The sequence below is a fragment of the Myxocyprinus asiaticus genome, chromosome 28 (assembly GCF_019703515.2).
Source record: "Myxocyprinus asiaticus isolate MX2 ecotype Aquarium Trade chromosome 28, UBuf_Myxa_2, whole genome shotgun sequence".
Classification (NCBI taxonomy): domain Eukaryota; kingdom Metazoa; phylum Chordata; class Actinopteri; order Cypriniformes; family Catostomidae; genus Myxocyprinus; species Myxocyprinus asiaticus.
Window position 1 is genome coordinate 37,037,051 of NC_059371.1, and position 16,465 is coordinate 37,053,515.

Sequence of the window (16,465 nt, forward strand, 5' to 3'; positions counted from 1 at the left end):
TTGTAGATGCAATGGCATCATCAGTGGAGCGGTTGTTGCGGTAAGCAAACTGCAATGAGTCTAGTGAGGGAGGCAGCACAGAGCAGATGTAATCTCTGATTAGTCTCTCAAAACATTTGCTGATGATGGGGGTCAGAGCAACAGGATGCCAGTCATTTAAGCAAGTTATTTTGGATTGCTTTGGAACAGGCACAATGGTGGACATTTTAAAGCATGTGAGGACTACAGACAAAGAGAAGGAAAGGTTGAAAATGTCCGTATAAACACCAGTCAGTTGGTTCGCACATGCTGGCCCGGAATGCCGTCTGGAATGAATTCCCTCGTTAGCCAGAATGGTCGACACAGAAGCATGAGAAATTCCAGATCAGGAGAGCAGAAAGACTTGATAGAATGTACGTTCCTCTGATTACACCAGGATTTGTTGATAATAAAACATACACCACTACCTCTGCTTTTACCTGAGAGGACTTTCGCTCTGTCGCTCGGCACACGGAGAACCCCGCGGGTTCAGTGGCTGAATCTGGAATCTCAGCAGACATCCAAGTTTCTGTTAGGCAGATAATGCAGCAGTCCCTCGTCTCTCGTTGGAAAGAGATCCGCGCTTTCAGCTCGCAGAGCTTGTTATCCAGAGACTGAACATTTGCCAGTAGAATACTGGGTAGCGGGGGTCGATTTGCGCAACGTCTTACTCTGATGAGAACACCGGCTCTGTTTCCCCTTTTCCTCCTGCGTTTCCGTGGCCAGGCAGCCCAGACAAAGGACTCCGCTGGTATGTTTGTAAACAGCAGGTCGGCATTGAGGAATTTGAAGTCCGGTTTACGGTGTGTAATTGCTGAACCAATGTCCAAAAGTGTTTGTCTGTCGTAGACAATAAGGCAGACAACATCCAATACAAAAAACATAAGAACTGTAAACAAAACAAACAAAACACTACAATGTTGTGTCGGAGCTCGCAACGCAGCAGCCATACTCTGCGCCATCTTGAGTCCAATGATATAGAAGTTGAAGGGAGGTGGGTGCCATTTTGTTTAACCTTTTGTTTTTCTCTACTGTTTTGGGGAGCCAGGGAAGATTTATGTTATGTTCCCAGGGATGGGAGAAGGGAAAACCCAACCTTTTGTTACTCCTCCCCAACCCTTGACTGGGAAAGGTCGAAACACATGATTCAATATTCCAGTTTTTCAACCAGCAGAATTCTTTGCTGATGTTAAATGTTTTATTCAGAGTAATAAAGATAACTTTTCTTCACTTTTCCTGAAAAACGTATACACATTAGGGGTATCATAATACATACCATAGTTTCTTCAGTTTACAGAGTGGATCTTCCAGTAGAGATGAAAGCAGCTTCACTCCTGAGTCTCCAAGATTATTCTTGCTCAAATTGAGTTCTGTCAGGCGTGAGGGGCTTATCCTCAGAGCTGAAACTAGAGCACGACAGCCCTTCTCTGTTATACTACAGTCAGACAGCCTGGAAGCACAAGGAGTAACACAGAAATTTTTGATTTTGTAAATGAGACCTGCATGAACTAACGAATTAGCCACTTATATGTATTCCCAGTGGAGGACAGGATAAATAGATTAGAAATTCCCTAACCCATTAAAAAGTACAACAGTTAGGGCTGTACGCTTGCTTTTTAGGTGTTAGCCCTGGTGCTAATGAACTAAAAAATCATTAGTGGAACACCTATGGGACTTTCCCCTAGAGGCCAACAGAGGTCGCAAGGAAGTTTAAACTCTTTAGGTTTTGCATGGACTTTTATTTTGAAGTCATGTGTTGGTTTCTTGTCTTGTCTGGGTTACTTGTTCTCCTCTGATAGTTTCAAAACAGTGTATTGTTGACCTTGTTTGCTCTAGTTTGCTCTTGCTCTAGGTATTCAAACTATTCAATGATCATTTTGTTTGATCTGTAAAGCACTTTGTGTCAACTTCTGTTGTTTTTAAATGTTCTCTATAAATAAAGGTTGACTTGACTTGACTAGTGAATACAGTATATTGCCCTCATATTCCCTCTGTCTTTGTCGGTTGTTGCTCCTTCGCAGGATGTAGTGTTTGTTCTCTGTTTTCTAGTGTTTCCAGTGTTTGCTTTGCATTTGTATATATTCTATTAAAGCTACATTTAGATCCTCTCTCACCACGTCTCTTACAATCATTACAATTAGCACACATTTACATTTATTATCACATAGATCATAGTCGAAACTGTTTTATTGTTATTTTTTAATTATTACTTTAAAAAAAAATGAAGACTAAATTTAATTATATATATATATATATTATATATATATATATATATATATATATATATATATATATATATATATATATATATATATATATATATTATATATATAACAATCACACACACCCACTACACCTCTCTCTCCACTCCTCTCTCTCCACTGTCCCTCCCCAAGAGCTCTCCAAAACAAGCCAGATACTTGCCACATTTCTCCACAAACAAGTCTAAATTCCCCAGTCTTCTAGATGCCCCCTCTTCAAAATCTGCCACCCCGTCCATCTCTGAACACAACTCCTGAAATGGGGGCGATCCGGCCGACTTCCAACCCCTTAAAATTATCTGTCTGGCAATCATAATGCTAGTTAGGACCCAGTTTTTTATGTGCTTATTCTCCATATTAATGACTGCCCCATCACCTAAAATACAGAGTCTGGGGCAAAATAAAATTTGAGAGCCCTATACCTCACACATAAAACTCTGAATCTTCAACCAAAATTCTTGGATCTTAACACATCCCCAAAAGACATGGGTTGTGTCTCCATCTTCTGATTGGCATCGCCAGCAGGTGGGTGTGTCTTTGAGACCAAGCCTATACAATCTAGAGGGGGGTCCAATAGACAATATGTAAAATCTTGAATTGTAGCACGTAGTTATTGGAATACAATTCATTTTAATAACATTATCCTTCCCAATCATAGATAAATGTAATGAAACCCACCTGCCCACATCCCTTGCAATACTTTTTATTAAAGAGTCAAAATTAACTCTAACTAGATCAGACAAATTTGCTGGGAATAAAATGCCCAAATACCTAATGCCCTGTTTGGGCTATTGAAAGGTGCCCGGCTGAAAAGCCATTACTGGGCAGTACGCTGTCAGAGCCAAAGCTTTGGATTTACACCAATTGACTCTGTATCCTGAATTTAGAAACTTAGAAAAGGAATTAATAATTCTGTGGAGGCAAGGCATAGATCTAGTGGTGTCGGAGATGAATAATAAAAGATCATCAGCGTAAAGCAAAAGCGTATGCGCCACACCTCCCACCACCACCCATGGAAAATCATCTTCCCTTTTTATCGTGGCTGCTAATGGTTCCAGGGCAAGACAGAACAATAATGGGGAAAGAGGGCAACCCTGCCGGGTGCTAGGTTTAAAATAATCTGAATTTAATCCATTTGTTTGTACCGCTGCTATCGGGTGTCTATAAAGTAACTTAATCCATCCAATAAAAGTATTCCCGAACCCATATATTTCCAAAATCTAAAAAGGATAATCCCATTCTACCAGCTCCTCCAAGGTTATCCAAGGAATTTTTCACAAAACAAACTCCATCCAATAGGAGGCACTAGTACAAAGAATGAGCCGATTCATCCACAACTGTCCCAAAGGAGTGTTATTCCACCAAACAAACTCCAGCCTCTAGGTGGAACCATCACAAGAAGAAACAAAAAAACAAAAATGCACCCAGTTTCCTCGGACATTCAAGTGAATGTTCAGCGAGTCAAGCTCACTCGGGAGCAACATGAAAATCACCAAAATAACTTACTCATTCCAATGACTTTATGAAAGACATCGCTTGTTGTGGGCATGTAAATACTTTGCGGTCATCTTTAGTATCTATTCTCAATTTGGCAGGAAACATCAGTGCAAAAGCGATGTTCCGTTGATGTAAGAGTTTTTGCGTTCCTTGAACCGAGCACGTTTCTCTCTTGTCGAATTCGCAAAGTCTGGGAACAAGAAAATTTTGTAATTCTTCCAATAAAGCCTTCATTTACTCCTCGCGCAACACGAGATCTTTATCGGATGATCTCAGAAATTTGGCCAGAATTGATCGGGGCCTGTCTCCCTCCGCGATCTCCGAGCTGGGACTGTTATGTCGAGCAGACTCGGGAAGAGCTCATCTAGGAATTTCACCATATCTCGGCCTTCCTCATTCTCAGGAATTCCAACACTTTGGACGTTGTTTTGCCGATTACAATTCTCAAGGTCTTCCAACTTTTCCCAGACGCACTGCAAATCTGCCTTGGTTGCTAGCGGGTTAGCATCTAATTCCCTCTCCGATGACTCCAGATAATTGATCTGTTTCTCGACGTCTGACAATCTTGTAACCAACTCAGAGAATTTTGCCTCCATTGCCGTAATCGATCGACGTATTACAGAAAGATCCTCCAAGTCCGCTACGACCTTCGTCAGCATCACAGACATGTTTGACAGTTGATGTTGAATTTCTCTAATACAAACATGAATTTTCATAGTGCTACCGAGACAATTTTAACAGTTTTCGAGACAATTAACCTATGAATGTCTTACTTATAGTTGTCTCTGCATATTAAGCTGGGATAGGAGAAAGTATTTTAACACACTTCAGCTTTAACTTGTATTGAACCTGGAATATTCCTTTAAGAATAGACTACTGAAAAACCTAACCCATATCCATCAGCCACTAATCTAAATAGCCTATCAAAGGAACACATCATGCTATGATGTTTCTCTGTATCTCCGAAACATGTTAAATTGTGTTTCAGAGTCAAAAGCACCACTGTTTAAGTGCATGCTCTGGAAATCCAACAACCAAATGCTCACAGACTTTGAGGACAAACAGAATAATATTCAAGTTTTTACTGATCTTATCAGTTTCTGACGCTCTTTTTTCCCCCGGAGTGTCTATTTGCACCCCGGTGTAAATAGTTATTTGCACCCCAATAATCTGGTGGAACCACAGAAATGTACAACATACTAACCAATAGATGTTGCTGAAGTGGTGTGGAGTGTAAAGACGGTGTGTGAACGTAAACTTTTGTCCTAGCGACTACGGTTGGAATATGCATCTTGTTCCACTCTTTTTTCCATCCAATTTCCTGTTTCCACTCTTAACATTTCCTTTAATACCACTTAAAATAATAGATATAAATTAATATAAATGTTGATTTCATTGCAGTGATTTGGTCACAGTGAATGTTGGGGAGTGCAGAGAGGGGTTTGATCCGGGTCTTCCGATGGCACTCGTTCCCGGGTGAAACCATGGTTACTGCAGTAAAACCAAGGTTATTTTTTATTTTCTAAGGTAAGGTTAAGGTTAGGGGTAGAGGTTAATGTAGTGTGTCTGTGGAACTCTAAATAAACACAATAAACACACTGCAGTGATGTCCATATACTGTAAGTTAGTATTTAAATTTGGGTACAAATAGAATCTGACACTATTTGCACCATGGTGCAATTTGTATCTACCAATATTTGCACCAGGGTTGGGGTGCAAATAATATCTGCCACTATTTGCACTGGGGTGTAAATAGCATTTACCATTATTTGCACCAGGGTGCAAATAGCATCTGCCTTTTTTTTGCGCACAGCACAAACGGAATGTTACCGCAAATCCAGCAATGCGTCCACGGCCAGGGTTGGGGAGTAACGGAATACATGTCACGGGATTACGTATTTAAAATACAAAATATAAGTAACTGTATTCCACTACAGTTACAATTTAAATAATTGGTAATTAGAATACAGTTACATTCAAAAAGTATCTTGATTACTAAAGAGATTACTTTGCATTTTATTGTCATTTGTTTAATTTAATATTTAGTCCTTTCAGATGGAAAACATTTATTCATATAAATGATGCAATCCAAAGTGCATTTGAACAGCGGTGAAACACTTTCTTATGATGTGTTATATTCATACGAGCAGACAGAGAAGTAAGTTTGAAGTAAGTTTGGAGCAGCAGAAATAGAAATAAACCTTGTGTAAATTGTCACCTTTACACTAAGCTAAAATGCTATTTCTAACCATTTTACATGCACATGTTACCAGGCACGATCATATTTTTTATCAAGAAAATTCATGTTGGATCATAATTTATTTTTTCTAGTAAGACCTTTGATATTAGGGCAAAAATCATATATCTAAAAATCCTTAAAACAAGATCAATTTGATTTATCTTATTTTAGAAACAACACTACATAAGATATTTAAGTTTTTCAGAGAATGTGGTTTTAATATAAATTTATTTTGTCTTACTGTACTGGCAGAGTTTTTATAGTCAAAACAAGTGAAAAAAATCAACCAGTGCTGAAGAAGTAATCCAAAGTATTTAGAATACGTTACTGACCTTGAGTAATCTAACGGAATACATTACAAATTACATTTTACAGCATGTATTCTGTAATCTGTAGTGGAATACATTTAAAAAGTAACCCTCCCAACCCTGTCCACGGCAACCCTCTGAAGTTGGAGCGCTCAAGAGTTGGGAATAGCAAAGCAGAGCAAGTAAGCAATTTTATCACACTCATGTTAATCAAATTAATCAAACACATTGAGCATGTTCTTTATTGCAATGCACCTTATTGGCGGAAATGACATTTATCACACGTGCGAATGGCTTAAAATGTCATTGCATATTATAATTTTTATCGCAAATGCACTCTCACAGAGCAGCCCTGGTAATTTTAAACTATGGTCAGTCACATTCAGATTGACTTTATCTTTTAAACAATAAAGTTTTTTTTCCTTCATTCATCCTGAGAAATTAATATTTATTCTTAAGCATGAAAACATTTCTATAATTTTATGACACACACCATATTGACTCCAGCTTACAATGTGGATTCTCCATTAATTCAGAGAGCTGCTTCACTCCTGAGTTTCCTGGCTTATTCTTGCTCAGATCCAGTTTTCTTAAGTGGGAGGGGTTTGATTTCAGAGCTGAAGCCAGAACAGCACAACCTTTCTCTACAATATCACAATCAGAAAGCCTGCAAAGACAAGGAGAAACCAAATTTAAGGGGGTGCACACATTTGATGTGTTTGAAAATACCTACTTTTCATGACGTTATTTATTTATTTATTTTTAAATACCATAACATTACCCTCAAATGTCTATGATAATAGCCCTGACAAGCAAATTTACTCCTTGCTAAACACTTAATTTAAAAAAAAAAAAAAGAAACCCTACTCTCTTCTGGTTCACAGTTGCTCATTTATACCATCTCGGCGAGTAACTAATGGTATGTTTCAGACAACTTGGAATTCTGAGTTTTCCCACCTCCTACTTGGAAATATTGACTGCAATGCTGCCTAAAGCTGGACATTCGAGATGTGAAGTCGGGGCAGACTGATCAACACCGACTTCAGCGAGAACTGTTATTTGATGTCATTTCTAAAACGGCGGCATCCAACGAGCATAAACCAAGCTGGGTTTTACTGTTTTCACTGCATGAAATGTATGAATATGCAATATACAATAAATATACAAGAGGATGTTAAGAAGAATCGTTTGTGTATCGCTCAATGCCTACGTTTTCACCTATTTTGCTCATGAAATAGCTACATGATAGCCAGCTAGCTACCATCTGGAAGACTGTGCATTTAGCTTGTGTTCATGTGACCATGATGTTTGATGAACTGGAATGCACTGAGTTCAGAAGTGGGACATTTCAACTCGGATTTTACCTCCTCTGACTTCATATTGAACGCAGCATAACTGCAAGTAGCAATGCCACTAATCCAACTACATATTTCAAGAGCGAGACAGTAGCTCAGAAGCTTTCAAAACAGTAACAAGCTACTGTAAGCTCCTAGTAATGAGTTAATTTTCCAATGAGTAGCAGTGTAGCATTATAATATAATAATATAGTTAGCTACTTTTTATTATTAGCCATCAAGACCAAAGCATACATTTTCCGCATGCCACTGCTTCTCAAGTACCATGCGTGTGAAACAAATTTAGTCATCAGCACAGTATGCAGTCTAGTTTTTCTAGACACGCAGACTTTACGTGTCTGTGCACATCGTCTGCACATGTGCTCACAGTCAAAAAAATTTACTTTGAAAGACTAGAGCGCTCGACCATGCACAAGACATTCTAGCAAGTGGAAAAACAACTTATACCCTAGTCTTCTGTGTAGCTAGCTACTTTTTTTAAAGAGCAGGTTTTCTAGAGTTTTAAACTTAGAGCAGCTTTTAGCTTGGGAAGCTAATGTTTCAAATTAGCTTTCCCAACACTGCACTGTTTCGGGACAAGTTTGGAATTTAATACAGCTTAATAGTTCTTATGTTACTATATAGTACTACTATATAGTATTTATGTGACTGTAAGTCACTTTGGTCACTTTAGAAACTTTCCTCCAAGTGGAGTTTTTCCACTATGTCAAACATTTTAACTGAAGTTTCGGAATATTTTACTTATGCAGTCTATCAAGAATGAGTTATCTTTAAAGATGCAATAAGATATGCTGGCAACACCACTCACTCTAGTTTTTCCAGTTTACAGTGTGGATCATTTAGTAGAGCAGAGAGCAGCTTCCCTCCTGAGTTTCCTGGTTTATTCAGGCTCAGATTCAGCTCTTTAAGGTGTGACGGGTCTGATGTCAGAGCTGAGGCCAGAGCAATACAATCTTTCTTGTTTAAACTGCAGTTAATCAGTCTGTAGGGAGATGGAGAAAATCTATTAATATTAATAAAATGAAAGCAATTTGAAAAATTGTTGTTTGTGACCAGCATAAAGTTAGTAAAGAAACATTCTCACTACACATTCACTATATAATTGAGGACAACTCATAGACTCCATTGATTTCATAGCAGGCTAATTATATTTTCTATCCCCTAACCCTACACCTAAACATAATCCTCACAGAAACCTGTGCACATCAGTCGATTTAAAGCTAAACATGATTTGGCAGATTTATGGGCCTTTATTTTACTAGTGAGGAGGACCACCTAAAATGTCCTCACTAGTGGGTTTTCAACAAGTTTCACTATATTAGTGAGGACATTATCAAAAATTTGGAACTCACAAATATAGTGAAACCTGTAAACATACACACACATGCACAAATTTTGTTTTTGTTTCTAAAAAAGGCACTTATAATTTGAACTGAAAGGGGACGATCCATAAGCATTCAAATATGCACTCAGAAAGTACAGTATAGGCACAAGACAAAGATTTTACTGTAATAAAATCCGGGATTTACTGATGAAAAAGGAATAGTTAACCCAAAAATGATAATTCTCCCATCATTTACTGATCCTTATGTTGTCTCAAATTTGTATGACTTTTTTTTGCTTCTGCAGAGCATGCACAAAGAACTTCTTTTTAAGAAGATATGATGTCTGTTTGTCCATACAGTGCAAGTGAATGGTGACTACATTTTCAAGCTCCAAAAAGGACATAAAGACAGCATAAAGATAATCCATATGACTAGAATCATTTAATCCACGTCTTCAGAAGTGATCCATTCGATTTTAGGTGAAAACAGACCAAAACAAAACTCCTCTTTCAATATAAATCTTTGCATCAGCTGTCTCCTTAGCAATCATGATTTCAAGCTCGATTACACATCCTAGCACCATCTAGCCCTCTGTGCATGCATCAAGCGCTAGTAAGTATAATCGAGCTAGAAATCATGATCATGCCTTGAGACATAAATGGCAAGATGTATAGTGAAAAAGGAGTTACATTTTGGTCTGTTCTCACCCAAATTCAATTGGATCGCTTCAGAAGACATGGAGTACTGGAGACTACTGGAGTCTTATGGATTACCTTAATGCAGCCCTTTTGTCCTTTTTGGAGCTTGAAAATTTGGTCATCATTGTATGGACATACAGACATCACATCTCCATTAGAATATCTTAATTTGTGTTCCACAGAAGGAAGAAAGTCAATGAGGGTGAGTAAATGATGAGAGAATTATAATTTTTGGGTGGACTATTCCTTTAAGGCCAACATTAAGTTTTAAGTCAGTATATCTTGTTTGAAGAATGCTTCAATATTTTTACTTAAAAATAAGACAAAAATACTAAGAAAATAATATGTATGCAGTGCTGTGCATTTATATTGTAACACATGCAAATACAAAGACAAATTTTTTTGGTTAATTAACAGAGAAACAGAAAAATAACCAAATGGTATAATTTTAACAATTTAAATGTATAATAAAACAGCACTCACCGTAGTTTCTCCAGTTTACATTGTGGCATCTTCAGTAGAGCAGAAAGGTGCATTACTCCCGATTGTCCTGGTTTATTGTAGCTCAGATCCAGTTCTTTCAGGTGTGTGGAGTTTGACTTCAAAGCTAAAGCCATAGCCGTACAACCCTTCTCTTCAATACTGCAGTGAGATATTCTGCAAAGAACATGCAGAGCAACCACTGCTTTACTTTACATCGTATTGCATATGAATGTTTGTTTGTTTGAGTGTGAATGTTTTTGCAGGTTTTACCTACACTGTAGGGACCAAATGTCTCCACAAGGATAGTAAAAACTGAAATCACCTACATTGTAGTGAGCAGCCAACAGCCACCAAGGGGAGAACAGCTTTATAAACATAAATAAAATGTCTACATGAAAATGTAAAAACTCAAATAAAAAATGCCCAGGTGTAACTTCTGTGTAACCCAATGCGCTCACCCCGCCACACTATAAATTAAGAAAAAAATGATCGAAGTTGCCAAAATGCACACCCCACCCACCCTTTCTCTACAGATCCAAAACAAAAAAACTGAAAAGTAAAAGTGTGATTTAAAACAAGTGAAGACATGAACAAAATATAAATTCAATAAAGAAATGTTGTATCAGCTCTCATATTGCCAGGCTGTTAGAAACCTAATTAAAGTAAAATGAAATATTAAATACAAAGTTACTCAAGCATAACACACATACTGCATACATGGCCAAAATACAAATTACTTTGAATATTACTTACTTTAAAGTCTCTAGTTTACAGCGTGGATTTTCCAGTCCAGCAGAAAGCAGCTTCCCTCCTGAATCCAGCAGGTTATTGTAACTCAGGTTCAGTTCTCTCAGACTTGAAGGGTTTGAGCTGAGAGCCGAGGCAAGTCCTGAACAACTTTTCTCTGTGAGATTACAGTCACTCAGACTGGAAAATAAATTATAAAAAAATTATATCTATATATAAAAGTAAACATTTTAGAATTGTGTGAAAAGCACACCAAAATAAACTCAGATGTGCAAAAAACATGTAATCAACGCATAGAGCACCAAACGAGGGGGAGTGGTCAGACAGCAAAACTTTCAAGGTGGAAAAGTTTTCAAGGCTTTGCCAAAGCTTGCTCCATATGATCTTCCTTCCAAGCCACACAAAACTGAGCAAATGTATTTTTGACTTTTAGACACAGGTCTTTGACAGAAAGTGAGGCTAAATCCAATTAAACTTAGAAGTTGTGGTTACCGCCTTTTGCTGAGCCTTCAGTCAATTTTGAAGAATGTTATCCAATGGGTTTGTGTATTCAAAACCTGCAAAGGCAACAGCAGAATCTCCCCAATGCTTTTGTGAGGTGACTCTCAAATTCAAATGTCTGTTTGTTGATGCATAGTAGTTGAATAAGGTCCTCGGCACCTAGTCATCAGGTCTTGGGTGTACCTTGTACCAAACTCGGCACAAACTTTTAGACTGTTCTAGAATAGTGTGCTATGTCTTTTCTAACTTATTGGACTTACGGTTTTCGTACAGTAGACAATCAAAAATGGGAACAATCCAAAATCTTTAGACTTACACTATGTCCTAACCAGACGCGATGCAATGCTGCGACACACGATAAAGGTGTCTTTTTCATGTTAATCAGAGTTTTTGTCCTAACCAGCTGTGACACGTTATGAGAGACAGGGCATTCTATTTTTGGAGTAGTTTCTATATATGTGTCATCACACTGGGCAGCCCAGTCAACAAATGGGCCTAAAATCCTTCTCAGAACAGTATATTAAAGCTGGCATCACACTAGCCGGATCAGAACAACTTGATTTTGGACAAGGGTGCCACACACCTAACGAATGTTGTGCTTGAGGTCTCTCTCTCTTCACTCAGAGGTTTGTCTCTCACTCACTCACACACTCACACACACACACACACACACACACACACACACACACACACACACACACACACACACACACACACACACACACACACACACACACACACACACACACACACACACACACACACACACACACACACACACACACACACACACACACACCAAATTCAGAATGGTGCACACACCAGCTGGCTCCCTTTGACTTTCACTCCGCTTCCCTGACATGTGGAGATTGTACCTTGTGAACATAAACAATGGTAATAGACTGAATTTTGGTATGATTCATAAAGTAAGTTTGCCTTGTGCATGTGTGTGATTATGTATACACCTATCAGCCACAACATTAAAACCAACTGCCTAATATTGTTTATGTCCCCCTCGTGCCACCAAAACAGCGCCAACCTGCATCTCAGAATAGCATTCTGAGATGCTATTCTTCTCACCAGAATCAAAAATTCAAATGTAAACAAACCCACAAAAACCCTTTAATATGCTTTAAGAATCTCTCTCTCTCTCTCTCTCTCTCTCTCTCTCTCTCTCTCTCTCTTTTATCTATCTATCCATCTGTCCATCCATATGATGTTTTATCCGACTACAATATGTGGCAGTCTGTCTGGTTATCTATCTATCTAGCTGGTGGTTTATCATACTGTAATGTCTGTATAACCATCAAACTTCAAACTTTTAAAACTACTATACACATTCAGACAAGGCTTTGTCAGGCCAACATTAAAGCTCCTCCATATTTTTCTACACCACTGATATGACTGGAGTCTTCATCTCATGTTAGTGTACATGATTTTAATAATATTTTCAAAAATGTCATATCTGTCAAAATTGCCTCTTTTTTAAATAAATAAATACTGGTAACACTTTACAATAAGGTTCCATTCGTTAACATAATTAAATGCATTAGGTATCAAGAAACAAACAATGAACAATATATTTTTTACAGCATTTTTTAATCTTTGTTGGTGTTAGTTAATACAAATACCAATGTTCGTTGTTAGTTCATGTTAGTTCATAGTGCATTAACTAATGTTAACAAATACAACATTTGATTTTAAAAATGTATTAGTATTAGTAGTAGAAATTAACATTAACCAAGATTGTTAGTTTATGCTAACTAATGTTGTCAACTAACGTTAACAAATGGAACCTTATTGTGAAGTGTTACCAAAATATTTTATGCACCATACAAACAACAAAGTGAAACAGTTTACATTGCAATGTACTCACTCAGCTTTTATGGATGCTTTGACTACTGGCAGCAGCCTCAGAAGGCATTCCTCTGTTGGATCATATTTATTCAGTTTAAACTCATCCAGCTCATCTTCTGAGTTCAGCAACACAAACACCAGAGCTGACCACTGAGCAGGAGAGAGACTGACTCCAATAAGATGACTGGCACCTGTGCTGCTTAGGTATGATTGGACTTCTTGTACTAGAGAGTGATCATTCAGCTCATTTAGACAGCGGAACAGATTGATGGATTTCTCTGGAGAGGGATTCTCCCTGATCTTCATCTTAATGTGCTCAATTACGTCCTGTCCGCTGTGAGAGCTGCTTTCTGTCTGTGTCAGTAGACCTTGTAAAAGACTTTGATTGGACTCCAGTGAGAGACCCAGAAGGAATCTAAGGAAAAGGTCCAGGTGTCCATTCTCACTTTTCAAGGCTTTGTCCACTTCACTCTTTAGAAATTCACTCATTGTTGAATTGTGTTCTTTGTCCTGAATAAATGAAAGAAACCTGAATAGTGCAGCAAGGAACTCCTGAATGCTCAAATGCACAAAGCTGTACACCTTCCCTAGGTAGAGGCAAAACTCCTCTCGGAAGATCTGGGTACAAACTCCTGAATACATGGACAATTTTGTGACATCAATGCCACACTCTCTCAGGTCACTTTCATAGAAGATCAGGTTTCCTCTTTCCAGTTGTTGAAAAGCCAGCTTTCCCAGTGACATAATACTCTTTTTAGCAAGCTGAAGGTCTACATCACATTTTCCATCATACTTCTGGGTATTCAGTTTTATCTGAAAGATCAGGAAGTGTGTGAACATTTGAGTGAGAGTCTTAGGGATCTCAGCACTCTCTGCTTCACCCAACATTCTCTCTAGAACAGTGGATGAAATCCAGCAGAAAACTGGGATGTGACACATGATGTGGAGGCTTCTTGTTGACTTAATGTGTGTGATGATTCTGTTGGCTAGACTCGGATTATTTATCCTCTTTCTGAAATACTCGTCCTTTTGAGGGTCACTGAACCCTCGTACCTCTGTGACCTGGTCAACATACTCTGAAGGTATCTGACTGGCTGCTGCCGGTCGAGAGGTGATCCAGAGGTGAGCAGAAGGAAGCAGATTCCCCTTGATAAGGTTTGTCAGAAGCACGTCCACTGAGGCCGATTCGGTTACATTAGACAAGATCAGATTGTTTGAGAAATCCAGAGGTAGTCGACACTCATCCAGACCATCAAAGATGAAAATAATTTTAAAGTCTTGATAATCTAATGTTTTCATTTCTTTCATTTCTGTGAAAAAATGCTTAAGAAGATCCATCAGACTGATATTTTTATCCTTCATCAAATTGAGCTCTCTGAAAGAAAGTGGAAGCATGAGCTGGGTGTCCTGGTTGGCTTTCCCTTCAGCCCAGTCCAGAATGAACTTCTGCACAGAGACTGTTTTTCCAATGCCAGCGACTCCTGTAGTCAGCACAGTTTTGATGGGATTGTCTTGTCCAGGTAAGGCTTTAAAGATGTCATTGCATTTGATTGGTGTTTCCTGTGTCACTGGTCTTCTGGTTTGTGTCTCAAGCTGTCTCACCTCATGTTCTTTATTGACATCCCCAGTCCCTCCCTCTGTGATGTACAGCTCTGTGTAGATCTCATTCAGAAGTATGAAATTTCCTTTATTTGACATTCCTTCATTTATTCTCTGAAATTGTTCCTTTAGTCTGGATTTGAGGTTTAGCTGATACACAGAGATAAGTTCTTATAAGAAAGGAAAGACAGTAAAATATTTAGTTAAACTCTGTGTGTTCCTGCAACTTTAGACAAAGCTTTGTGAAATGTTTACATTGGAAATTATTATTTATTTATTTCTATTTTTACAAACAATACATATTCAGTGTATTGTACAGATTCTGGTTCTTTGAAGTAATGCAATAATTACATGACTCAAGAGTTCTTACTGGTCAGTAGCATGCTGGCAAGGTCTGTCTTTTTCATGTTCCTCAGGATGTGAAGTGTTTTATTCAGAACCCCCTCTTTGAATTTGCTCGGACCATCCTCCTCATCTTCCTCCTCCTCTTTTTCAGACCAAGCCCTATAATCTGGGCTCAGTACTTTCTTGAACCTCTCCAGCTCTTTCTTCATGTGAGAGTTCATATCATGCTCAAGTTCCTGCAATCAGTGTTTAATCACAGAGAATATTCGTGGTCAAGTGATGCCATGCGAGGAGCAGACGTGTGAGCGACTAGCTCTGCGCACTTTGCTAGTTTTTAAAAAAAAGTATTTTCAAGTTATAATTCGGTGAGATTCGATACACCCCGTTACATATTTATTCTTTGAGGTAAACATGGCAAAGAAGTCAAAATCCTCAGACTCTGGAGACATTACAAGACACTTATGGTGCGTTCACATACAAAACATTTTCGCCTCGCATTGCTTGCGCGAGTTTGACTGCTGGATTATAAATTTGTGTTTAAACTCGCGTTTGCGCGAGTAACGCGAACCCGTGAGTATTCCCCCTTCTCTTCTGGAAAAGGACAGGAGGAGGGGCTTCTACGACAACTTATCTTTCTGCCATCAACCATGGCCGATATCACAATGATTGCTGCTCTGTATCTGTTGTGGAAGTCCCAGATACGTCGGAAAACCAAACACCGTCGTGTTTGGGTGCATGATATCATCCGGAGGTGCATACAGCTCGGTGAATTTCACCACTTTCTCCAGGAACTGCGTCTGGATGACTTTCGCTTCGTCCGGTCTCTGTACATGTATGACGTTGCGTCATACAATTCCGGGTGCCCACACACCGCTACAACAATTTTTTCATCCATTTTTCCAGATTTCTTCTGCTACTACGTCAGTACGTCAGTGACATCCGGACAATCTCAATACTGATAGGCTTTCACGACAACACGTCATGCGAATTTCTCACTCGAATTGAAAAATTTCAACTCCCCAAATGAAGCGAATACCCGAATGAAGCGAATGATTTTGTGTGTTCGAGTCGAGTCATTCGCTTCATTCACGCCGCCCGGCGTGAATACGCATCTATTCACGTCTATTCGCATCTTTGCGTTGACTTTGTATGTAATCGTGCCGTGCGAAACGCTCACTTCGCATTGTATGCGAACGCACCATTACGTGTTCAAGCTGAGGCCTCTGACGGGA

The 16,465-nt window shown here is 38.7% G+C and overlaps 1 protein-coding gene across 3 annotated transcripts in view; it reads right to left on the minus strand.

The window, feature by feature from the left end:
* The window catches only part of LOC127418732 (NACHT, LRR and PYD domains-containing protein 12-like), a 45,667-nt gene that overhangs the window by 11,968 nt on the left and 17,234 nt on the right, over positions 1–16,465 (minus strand). For all 3 annotated transcript variants that reach the window (XM_051659473.1, XM_051659472.1, XM_051659474.1), the window contains 7 exons: positions 15,259–15,469; positions 13,309–15,058; positions 10,938–11,111; positions 10,185–10,358; positions 8,487–8,660; positions 6,817–6,990; positions 1,295–1,468 (listed from right to left, as the gene is read on the minus strand). In XM_051659473.1, the coding sequence (XP_051515433.1) occupies positions 1,295–1,468; positions 6,817–6,990; positions 8,487–8,660; positions 10,185–10,358; positions 10,938–11,111; positions 13,309–15,058; positions 15,259–15,469 (2,831 nt within the window). The remainder of the gene's footprint in view (positions 1–1,294; positions 1,469–6,816; positions 6,991–8,486; positions 8,661–10,184; positions 10,359–10,937; positions 11,112–13,308; positions 15,059–15,258; positions 15,470–16,465) is intronic.